Raw genomic sequence first — 11,713 nt, 5'->3', positions numbered from 1 at the left:
AGAAAATTTAAATTATTCTATATTATCTTTTTGCTATTTAACTTCTTTTCCACTTTGTAGGAAATAATTTCCCAAACAATGCATATATTTAAATACCTAATTCGGCATTTCATATTATAAGTTAATAAGTTCAGTATTTTATTTTCTATTTGTAATACCTCTAATTAATGAAATATTGTCATCTTTTTATATTAATAATATTATAATTACCTTAATATTGAGTACCTTACCTTTACTATTCTCCACCTTCCACCTCTCTAATACGCACAAATCTGCTAAATGTCAAGGGTCTCAGGTGGCTTTCCCCACTCGAATCTTTGGAATCCATATTTAATTATGGATTTGTGAACCCTGTTCGCCCACTTCTCGGATAGGTTAACCATTTACCTGGACTGCTTAGACTTAATTAGGATTCCGTGCTCATCCCGATCATAGTCGGGAGTCATCATAATCATCATAGTTCCTGGAGTTGGGCTGGACGGTGTCAGAAGTGCCACTTCATCAGTCAGTATCGAGGGGGATCCCCTTTTTACCTGACCCATGAAGCCACCATAGCCACTGGCAGTTGTCCGCGCGTGATGATTTCCAAACTGATTGTCTTCCTGCCCACCACAACACTGAGAGAAATGTGTGCTTGATATTGTAAAGTATTTATACAATTTAGAAAAAAGTTAAATTAGATTGGTTGTGATTGTGAATTTGATTTGGATTTAAATTTCTAAGATTTATTTATAAAAAGAGTGCCATATTTTTCATGGTGCAGGCTGCTTGTCCAGTGAGGCAGCTGGGGGTCCTTTTCCCTGTCCTGCCAGGATTTTGTGTGCTACTGAATAGGCAGGGTTTGCCTTGTGTGTGTGTTTTGGGGCTACTCCTCTTGTTTACACTCCTGACTGACGGAGGCCCAAAGGCGCTTGCCAGATTTCGTTGGACGTGTGTGAGTGTGGTTTTTGGTGGATTTACTCGAGGGGCATCGGCATCTGCAGGGCTTAGCGCTAAAATGTGTGTCTACCTGGGCCAGGTATGCCTGTCATATTTGTGTGTGTTTGCTAGTGTGCGAGTGTGCTGCTGATGGAATTTTAATTAAATACTCGGGTGTCTATGTTAATTTATATGCGCATATGCTTAGCCAGGCAGCCAGCCAGCCAGCCGGGGAGCCAGTCTGGCAATTCCATTTTCCATTTTCCGCTCTCCGCTCTTCAGTCACCATTCTTCCCATTGATATGGCGACGATGGGAGCAGAGTTTTCGGTGGAGGACTCACCTTTGAAGTGGCTGCGCATGTTTGTGATTAAGAGCTTTTTGCTCCCGTCCTTGTCCTTAACTCAATTTCATTGTTTAAAATTTAATTATAATTTAATGCTTAGTAAGCACTATTTCTCGCATGAAGTTCTTCGTCCGTCTGTCCGTACTTTCTCCATGTTTTCATCCTGGGGCTTTCCCTACCCCTTTTTCTCGGTTGCTGCGGTTTTCCTAGGTCGCTTTGCTGCCAAAGCCACTTGATATTATAACGTCGCCGACTGTCTGTCTATCTGTCTGTGGGACTGCCTTTGTCTATGCCTCCTGTTTTTGAATTCCCCAAGTTATTCGGTTTCGGGTTTTGGGGCCTTTTGTCTGTCCCTGGTTCAAGATGAAACCCAAAAACCAACTTGATATGGAAATAATCCGCTGCGTGGGCTTGGCTTTTGGGAATTCGCGTCGGCAACAGATTGGCATTTTCACATCATTCCAGGCACAACTAATTGCGGTTGAAAGGGTAACGTAGCAACATAGAATTAGTCAAAATTAGTACAGAATGAAAGGCATTAAATTTGTATTATTGTAGTCTTTATTTTTAAAAAATATATATAAATTTTAATAATCTTTTCCTCCTATCTACAATTTTTGTAAGCCTACAATATCAACAAGAATATTCCAGTAGACAATCGCTGCTACGTTTTGGTGTCCCAATGCTGGTTTATCTTGGCCAGATTTGCTAGGCTAATGGCATGTCCTGGCTGAAGTTCCAAGGCTTTGTAATAGCACTCGGCTGCTTCTTTTCGGAGGCCACGCATTTGCAGGATGGCCCCCAGGTTGGCATGGGCATGGGCCGCCAGGGGTTGCATATTGACTGCCTTTCGGTACCATAGCTCAGCTTCAACCAGGCGGTTAAGCAGACGCAGTGCATCCGCCACGGAGGATTGCAGAACATAGTCATGGGGTGCCAGAGCAGCGGCTCTCAAGCGAAGGCTAAGGGCCTCCTGATGACGCTCCTGCTGTTCCAGGAAGTCAGCTGGAAATGAAGGGGAATTTATAAGTTATTAAATATATCAGAATATTTAAATATAATATTTAGATACTTACCATAATGATGATGCGAACTGGCCTCCAAGGGTGACAGCTGCAGGGCTCTTTTGAACCACATTTCCGCTTCCGCTAGGCGACTTCCCTAAAAGTGAAATACATTTATTATTACCATTTTATTAATATTGACTTCTTGCCACTTACATTCCTGGCCAGCGTTTGGCCAAAGGTGACATATACTGCTCCCTGTTGCGGTTGCAGTTCCATGGCCATTCTCTGCTGATATTCCGCCTCATTCCAATGCTGCATCTCGGCATGGATTTCACCAAGACGCAGGTGCAGCATTGCCCTATGCTTTTGGGGCTGTGTGGAGAGAACTTCCAGGGATTCCTTGAGCATTGATGCAGCCTCTGAGAGATTTCCCTCGGAGCGGAGCAGGCCACTCAGTTGCAGGTAGCAGGTGTAACGAGCCTCTTCATGTGCAGCCCGATCCCGAACTCCATGTCCATCCAAACGAGCTCCTGTTCGCAGCACAGAGATGGCTTCTTGACGATGGTCTCCAAGGGACATTAGGGATGTGCCCAGATTCAAATAGGCCACCGCCAGCTGAGGACGCAATCCTATGGCTGTGCGATAGCAGGAAATTGCTGAACTGAAGTTGAGTTGTCTCTGGTGTACCACACCCCTGAAAATTGGTAATAAAATAGGGTTATTATCAATAAGGAAACTAATTTAAATATCTTTTATTAATCCTTATATATTATTTATTTATTTATATTACTAAAGAGCAACTACATTATTTTCCTAGCCAGTCTCCCAAAGAATCCTTTTTCCGCCGTGATAGTCAGCTGTCAAAGGAACTAGACTAAAGTGTTCTCTCTGAGGCGTCTTAAATTCTTAAATTCCAACAAATGAACTAAACTTCACAGAAATTTACTTTAAGAACCCCTCCTTGTACATAGTTTCTTACGTTCTGGAAAATTAAACAGGACAAAAAAAAAATGAAAATGCAAAACCATAAAGAACAGAGCTGTGGAAAGCAAAGTTACTCAACTCGAGGACGAGAACGGCTCTCTGCCTCTGAAAGTGTTGGGAGTAAATTAACTCTGCGTTTGCTTTTCTGTGGTTTCCACCGGCTAATTGCAGGCGGCGGTGGCAGCGCGAATACTTGAAAGCGCTGAAAGCGCTGACCTTCAAGTTGATTTTGGTCGGCTTCATTTAATTAAGGGACCGCCCTTTGAGTGGTCCATAGAAGCCCCACCTCCCACTAGCTTATATTTTAGCTTGATTCACAAACAAGCATCGCCAACATCGTCCATATGCATATATCCATTGTGTCGTCTGGTGGTTATTCATACATGACCGAAGGTCTGAGCACCAAAGCCAAACACATCGTTTTGGGTTTACACAGAGAGAAAGGTGATAGAGTAAACCATTCAAAAATATATATACAAATGAACCTAAAAACATTTTAAAAGACTGTTCACAGTTTGAAGTATTTTTTAGTTATAAAGAAATATTTTGAATTTGCAACTTTAACTTTTTTCCGCAGTTTTCTGAATTTTTTTTACATGATATTTGTATGGTTAAATGCTTTCCAAAATAAACAGCATTTTATTTTGGTGCAGTCCTGGAACAGTGCAAAATAAACCTATGCACAGATTGCACAATATAGTAAGTGCAACACACCAGGAAACGAGTTGCAAACGGTGGCAGCAACACAACAATATTATTCAAACAAACTGCGGCGTACTCTGAATTTTATGTTGAGTAGCGACAAGGCTATAAAATCAACAAGAGGGCAGATTGTAAAGACTTTGGATTTGAATACAAAAAGCAGCTTATATCTTAGCTACATGTCAAGTCAAACAAAAAAGTTTAAAATGGTTTTCATGCATTTGAGCTGGTAAACTATTACGCATAGAATTTTGTGCATTTGAGGCACATGAAAATGTAAATATGACTTGCAGCTTATTACAAAATCACAGAAAATATTTTGCAATAAAAATATTCTCGTTTAATCTAGATTTGTTGGGATTTCATATACAGAGATTGCTGTTTTTGAGCATTTTTGGTAGTGGGATTTATTGCACGAAAAGTTTTAATATAAAAGAAATATGTATATACATTTTTATACACTTTTAGTCAGAAGATTGTTACGCTGTGAAGTAATAATTTCCGACCCTATAAATCATATATATTCTTGATCAGCATGAATAGCGGAGTTGATCTAGCTATGTCCGGCTGAAATTTAATTTTGTCAAAATTTTGAAAATTGTACAAGGGGTTACATCGTTAAAATTGTCAAAAATGCACAAAAAGTTGAATATATAAATTGAGTATGCAAATTTGTTAACCTAATAAAAACAAATATAGGACAGCTTACCGAATTAAAATTAATGCTTATTCGGCTTAGTTATGAGATTTTAAACTTTAATTTTTTAGCTTTATCAGTTTGGTCCTTTCTAAATGTCCCCTAAAGTATATTTTTTCCACATTTCCACATTTTTATGTTAGAAATTTGCGTATTGTACTTCTTGAATTCATCGATTAGCTTTTCGCTTTGGAGACATTCCAAAGGGTGAGGTGTGCAAAGGGGAGTGTGTGTGTAAAAACTTTTCAATAAACACTCGCATATGCCCCAACATCGAAAGCTGAATTTGTTTAAATTTTATTTTCGTTTGAGTTGCCATGTTGAAAACCCCTCGTTGCCCACAAATTCGGGCGATTTCCCCCATTTGCAATCCAGCATAAAAAAAAAAAACGGGGTGAATAAAATAAAATCAAGCCGAAAAAAAGGGGATCCCCATGTGAATGCATGCGAATTGCAACCGAACAACGGATGGATTTGCTCAACTGAATATTGAGTATTCTATTTTATACTATTCCAGCAAAAAACACCAGCCATGTTGTTCTATTTCTATTTATTTTGGTATTACTTTTTTTTTGATTTTGTTGCTTTTGTGCAGGTAAGCAAACATCAGCAAGAGGCACACTCCCACATACACAAAACAAGTGCTGAACGGAGGGGGAGTGTGGAAAAAGAGAAATCGAATTATACAGCTCAGTGATTTTTTGGTTTTTGTGTTTGCCTGCCTGTTACTTTGACTTCCCGCCTGGCATCACTACCCGCATCCTTGCATCCTGGCATCCACCATCCACCACTCAACTTATCCTTTGCTGTGGCATTTTGCAGCTAAAAATCAGAGCGGCATCAGCATGGGAGCACAACAAATCCATGACAGTTGACTGGCGCCTGGCTAGACTCAAAAAAATAAAATAGAGAAGGAAGAGGGAAAAGGAGCAACAGGAGCTGGATGGATGCTTCATGTTCCGGGAGGTGGCACGTGGCTGAATCCGGAGATCCGTAGCCGCAGGGCGCAAGGTGCTCGGCCGGAGATATCCCGGCTATTGATGGCTTGCGAGTAAATAATGTACAAACAGCTGCTTATCCGCGACGCACCACGGGTAAGTTGAGGGGATGGATGCTGGAAGGGCACCTGGCATTGATTTTCGATTAGAAAACGGAAAATGCTACCACACCTCCAAACACCCGCCAGCAGCCATCACAATTTCACAGCTTGGCAAGCTCTTAAAGGTTTCATAATGTACATACTGCAATCGCCTTTTCTGACTTTCAGATTAGCCAGCTAGCCATTGGGCACTGAGAGGAAAACTTATGGAAAATTTTGAAGTATTTTAAAGCATAAAGAATTGAATTTTATGGAAGTAAAATATTACAAGTCTTACTCTCAATATTTCATGTAGTTTTCGCTTTGTGTGTGAAATAATTACTTTACAGCCGTATACATAGTTGGTTTCTGTCAAATCACTTTTGGTTTACAGAATTTTTTTAAATAAAATCTCTACTAAAATATTCAAGAAAATTATTTTTTTAAGTGCACCTAAGACAGAGGCCATGTAAAAGAGGCTGCCACTGCCTTCGCTGCTGTTCCTGCTGCATTTTGCAAGTGGACAAGGCAAAAATTCAATCAGACAACTTTTCGATAAGCTGCAAAGGCAACTCGGCGAAGGCGCTTGGAAAGTGGGTAAGAAAAACCCGGGGAAAGCAGGGCGGGGTGGCGAGAAAAGCGTTTTAAACTTTCACGGCACTAAAATGAAATCTCAGCGTGGGCTTCCCTGCAGCACCAGAGGCCAACGTCTCGTGTATCGTTTTGAGCCAAGTTAATAACCCGCAGGCGGGAAGCCTTAGCAGTTATGAAGTTCGCGCTTTGCTTTTATGTCATTGACATTATTTGAAATTGTATCTAAGCCGACAACAGTTATATTTTTTCCTTTTTACTTTCCGTATTCCACTTTTCTTTACTTTCCTTTTTGCTTTGATATTTTTCTTTTCCAAGCAGGATTAGGAGCAGGATATTGTGGTGCCGGAAAAATTGTGTTCAAGAACCTGTTACTACATTAAGGCGGTTAATTAAAATCACGTTTTGTAGCTATTTAACTTGGGTCGAAATGAATTATAATAATAATAAACAATTTTCTTTAAATTTTATTAAATAAATATAATAAACATACTAAAACACCCATAAATATTGTGAAAAACAAATAGTATTAGGTGCTCTAAATCATTTAGGCGTATTTTTGTAAAGCTTCTTTTATAATCTGCTAAATATTCAACTGTTTTCTTTCTTTTTTCCTACTCTTTCACATTTCATTGAGCAATAAATGAAATATATTTTTAAGCTTAATTCGGTTATTGTTAGAATTTTGTGCAGTCATAAAAAATAGGCTGCTCAATATACTGTTCAAAATAATCTTCAATATGAGCATTGTTACGCCAGTTGCCCATAAGCCGATAATCCCTGTGTATATATACAAATACATATATATATTTGAATTTACACTTCAAATGGGAAACCATACAAAATATGCAATTTAAAGAGGCTTTTTCGGAAAACAAAACGCTCTATTTAAATATTTACTTAAATGAGGAAAAACAGAATTACAGCGTGAAGCTTCCAAAGGGAAACAAAGCGATTAATGCACTCCCCTACCTCGAATATTTTTGCATAGTTTTAGTATTCAGTTTTCCGCAAACGAAGGCATTTTTGGCGGATGACGGAATGTGTATGTGCATAATTATGTTGATGATGCTGATGATGAGGTAGCTCCTCAGCTGCCGCTATTGTCCATAGCTCTTGGGAGTTCTCAGCAATTATTTGTATTGGACCCCCTTCAGGTTCCTTTTTCTTTTCTTACGTTTTTTTTTGTTTGCTTGGAAGAAAAGTTTCCCTTCAACGGGAAGCTGGAGAAATGACTTGGCAGGAGGAGGCAAAAAGGAATTTTACCTACAATTTGCCAAAGGAAGCAAGGCGAAAGGATTTATACCATGCGTCTTTTGCTCTCCTTTTTTGGAGCGTAAAGCCTATTATGTCAAACACAATAATCAACAGGAGCAGCAGCAGGAGCAGGACAACAACAATACTGGCAACAGGGCGTATGAGCAATGGCTGCTTGGCTGGCAAGGACACTAAGGCGAGTGCGAGGACAGCTGTGGGAATGACGTCCTGCATATTCAATGGAAGTTCAGCAGTCACGCGGCCTAGGCCACAGTGGACGAGAGGGACACACATTTGAGGGATATGTACTAACTATACATTTTAAGAATGTTTTCTTAATGATTTTATCTTGAAAATTAACTTTACTTCTCTCTAAATATTAGTACATATTTAGATAACAAATTGACATGTCCTTGCTTGGTTTATTGATGTCGAAGTGAAAAATCTTAATTACCGCCGCGTGTCTAGTGACAAGCATTTCCGTTTCCGGTCCCATGGTGACCCTTCGATGGGGTGTCGAGTGCGATTCGTTAAGCGTTGGCATGTTTGCGCTTCCCTCGTAATGCATGGCACTTCCATTCCCTCGCCAAGCTGCCCAAATCTCCTGGGGGAAAAAGGAGCGGCAAGGAGCAACTTTAGCTCCGCTCACAGCGATCTCAGTTGGCGGTCGCCGTTAGCGTCGATGCAACGAGTAAATTGCACTATGACTATCCAAAGCTTCCCCCGTACCGAGGACTCGAGTGTGCCTGCTATATGTATGTCCAAAGTGGAAGTGTCATTGGCCTCGAATTCAGAAAAAATGCACTAAGCCAAGAGGGTTTAGAATTAAAGAATAAATAGGAAAGTATAATCCTTTAAATCCCTCAAATACGACTTTCAATATAACATTTGTTTATAGAATATGTATTATTGTTATTTCCCAATATTACATTGCAACACCTAATATTTCTCTCAGTGTTGGGAGTCTAGGGGGATAAGCAGGATGCCAACGTCATGCGTCAGCAGTTTTATTTTTTCATATTGTTGCATCAAGTGCAGCTTGTAAGCAGAAATGCCAATTTTTCCTTTTGTTGCTACTACTATTTTCTCCATTCCCATTACAATTCCAGATATGTTATTGTTACCATGTGTGTACATACATATATATGTGTCTGTGAGTTTGCACAGGGCATTATATATACATATGTCGGGGGGCTTTTGTTTATTTATTGTGTTAGACAAGTGAAATGGTTTCGGAATGCCGAAGAATGCAATTGTCGCAGCTGCTGCTTTATTGCACTGATGTACGCTTGATGTACGTGTTCGACTTGCCGAGAATAGATCGCAGACAGAATAGGATAGATTACTTGAGGCATAAATTAGGACAATCAAGATAGATATTTATAGAGATTTACAGGCTTTTTTTTAAACACAAACTAGCATTTTAACAAATCTGTGAGAGCTTAAGATTTCCTCGCTTAACTCAACTAACTTTTGAAATGAAACGTGAAATGTGCCTCGAATGCAAATTACAACTCCATGTGTACTTAGTCTCTGCCTGCGGATATCAAGTATCTCGAAGAATCTGAACGCTGGTCGGAAACCCATTCAGTTTTGGCCTAATTAACAGCATATCTGCAGGGGATTAGGCTGCGGCGGAGTGCCACTTGCATTCATTTCCACTCGTATTGTTTCAAAGGCTCCGAAAGGTACAAAAGCGGGACAACAGAAAAAAAAGGACATCGGGGCTGGGGGGAAAGGATGTAATGGGCGTACCTCGTTGGGGGCGTTGTGAGGTAGCAAAAGATGGGAGAAAAAAAGTGTGCAACTCGCAGCTATTTGCTGTTGATGGCTGCCGAGTGCATGCAAATTGCCATCCAAAAGATGCAAAACATGTGCCCCCTGTGCTGGAGCTAAAGTTTCTGACCGAGTTGATTTGTATGCGCGATGCAACTGGGCAGTCATCCCCGTTCCTACCCCTCTTCCGCAGGTTTTTCACCCAGTTTTCCAACCCCCACCCTTCTCATCTTTTTCGTAGCATTTCCTTCATCCTTTTTTCTTTCCCTATCTCTCAGATGTTGTCCGAACGTTTTTGCTGGCAAACGGAAGGGAGAGCAGAAGAGAAACAGGCACCGCCAGGAGGAGCAGCTGGAGATGGATCTGCCGTTTGGAATTAAGAGCAGCAGCATCCACCACCCCCCCCTTAGCCGCCGACGGAAAAGCCATGACCAATACCCAAACCCAACCCCAAGGTCGCGACAGCCATTCACTTTGAGCTTTTGAATTTTGAAAAGGCTGCCGGCAAAAACCGACATCATTTTGTGGATTCAGGTTTCGTGTGGAAGAAGGCGGCTAAGGCGCGAATTTCGCCTCGATTTCCAAAAGGGTTTTCGCGTTTTTCAACTGGCTACCATCATCCACATGCTCAACGGTAACGTTTACTCACAGATTAAAGTACGCATCGGCCATAGTGGGGCGATGTCTAAGGGCCATAGTGAGAGTCCATTCCGCCTCCTGGTATCTTCCTTGGGAGCTCAAAACGCTGCCCAGGTTGCCCAGAGCTGGAAAGTAAAAGAAATTGAAAGTTAGATTAAATATTTATAGCGTACATGTGGACATTAGAGTTAAAATTGCATCAGCATATTAAAAAGGCATGAGTTTGAGCACAAAATAATCAAAAACGTTTGAATATTACTCATACGCCATGAAAACCAAGCTTAGCAGTATGCCTGAGATCTTAAAAACCATAATATTAAATAAATACTAAGTTATTTGAGGATTATAAATAAATATTTGAACTAAAATTGCCAAGAGAATGAAATTGCAGATCAAGTCTTTTAATAAAATTACTCATACGCCCTGTAAGCCAAGCCTACAAGCTAGAAACTACTAAGTTAAATGAGTTAAAATTTATTTGTAGAGAATAAATAAATATTTGAACTAAAATTGTCAAGATTACAAGGAAAAAATAAATTTTAGTTAAAGTCTTTTAATAAAATTACTCATACGCCCTGTAATCCACCTCTAGAAGATAGAACTGGTAAATAAAACAAATTTAAATTAGTTTGAAGTTTAAATAAAAAATTTAACTAAAACTATCAAGAGTTATGAAAAAATATAAAATTGTAGAATTAATTATTAATTTATTGTAAAATTTATTAAATATATTACTCATACGCCATGTAATCCCAAGCCAAAAAGTATGTTTCGTAAAAAAAGTTCTAAAATATTTCCTTCTAAGAATCCACAATAAAAGCTTATGTATACACTCACCCTTCGGGGGATTTACGCTGATTGCACTTCGGAAAAGCTGCTCCTCGTCCCTCCAATCCAGGTTGCGCCTCACAGTGCGAAGGCAATGGACCCCAAGGAGCAGCGCCAGGCCGCAGAGGAGCAGCATCCGGGATCGCCGTGAGCTATGGACCCTCTGCCAGAGACTGCCAAAGCCGTGGCCAAGGAGCAGGCAGTAGCCCACACTTGGCAGGTAGAGTACCCTTTCGGCCATTACAAATCCCACGTAGAAGAGCAGGTTGCTCGCGGGCAGAAATGGCAGCACCAGGAAGGCAACGCTCACAAAGGTGCCTGGCGAGGCGGAGGAGGCAGAGCTCTTGGGGGCAGGATAATAGCTTGGAGCCGATCTCGCGTGCTCCGACACCTGGTGATGATGATGGTGGTGGTGGCGGTGGCAATCACAGGTGGGGCGCAGCCAAGTGTGGCAGCTATTGCCACCCAAACGCCGCAGGAGCGGCAGGGATATGCTTGCCACTTCCGCAAAGTCCATCGAGGAGGTGGAACGACGCATCCCAGAGCTTCGCCAAAGAACAGCAATCAGGGAACTGTAGAAGCCGATGCTCAGCATATTCCTGGCATCCCAGAGCGTTTTGATCCGTGGCACCGCCTCCATACCCCAATCGAAGCTTAGTTCCTGGGGCCACAAAAGCAGGCGGCAATTGGCCACTGGCAGGTACATAAAGGTCAGGAATCGAGTCCAAATGCAGGACTCATGAGCTGTCGGATTGTCCGCCACGGAGAAGGCTGCGGAGGGAAGTGGCAGGACACTCAGGCGGCAGTACAGGGCACACAGCAAGGTGACACTCAATATGGAAAGAGATCGCAATCGGTGCTGAAAGGGGAGGTTTTAAGTAATGTAATTAA

General features: G+C 41.1%; 1 protein-coding gene across 1 annotated transcript in view; it reads right to left on the bottom strand.

The window, feature by feature from the left end:
• Positions 1-1,806: 1,806 nt before the first annotated feature.
• Positions 1,807-11,713, bottom strand: part of Tmtc1 (Transmembrane O-mannosyltransferase targeting cadherins 1) — a 41,051-nt gene continuing 31,144 nt past the window's right edge. Inside the window, exons 4-8 of the mRNA XM_086835048.1 lie at positions 10,832-11,681; positions 10,005-10,119; positions 2,484-2,964; positions 2,340-2,424; positions 1,807-2,268 (exon numbers count right to left, since the gene is read on the bottom strand). Of these exons, the coding sequence (XP_086691174.1) occupies positions 1,928-2,268; positions 2,340-2,424; positions 2,484-2,964; positions 10,005-10,119; positions 10,832-11,681 (1,872 nt within the window). The 3' untranslated portion in view covers positions 1,807-1,927. The remainder of the gene's footprint in view (positions 2,269-2,339; positions 2,425-2,483; positions 2,965-10,004; positions 10,120-10,831; positions 11,682-11,713) is intronic.

The sequence above is a fragment of the Drosophila serrata genome, unplaced genomic scaffold (assembly GCF_035046125.1).
Source record: "Drosophila serrata isolate PLE 108 unplaced genomic scaffold, ASM3504612v1 contig_275, whole genome shotgun sequence".
Classification (NCBI taxonomy): domain Eukaryota; kingdom Metazoa; phylum Arthropoda; class Insecta; order Diptera; family Drosophilidae; genus Drosophila; species Drosophila serrata.
Note: the sequence above shows the minus strand (reverse complement) of the source record. Positions and strands in the feature narration are given on the sequence as shown.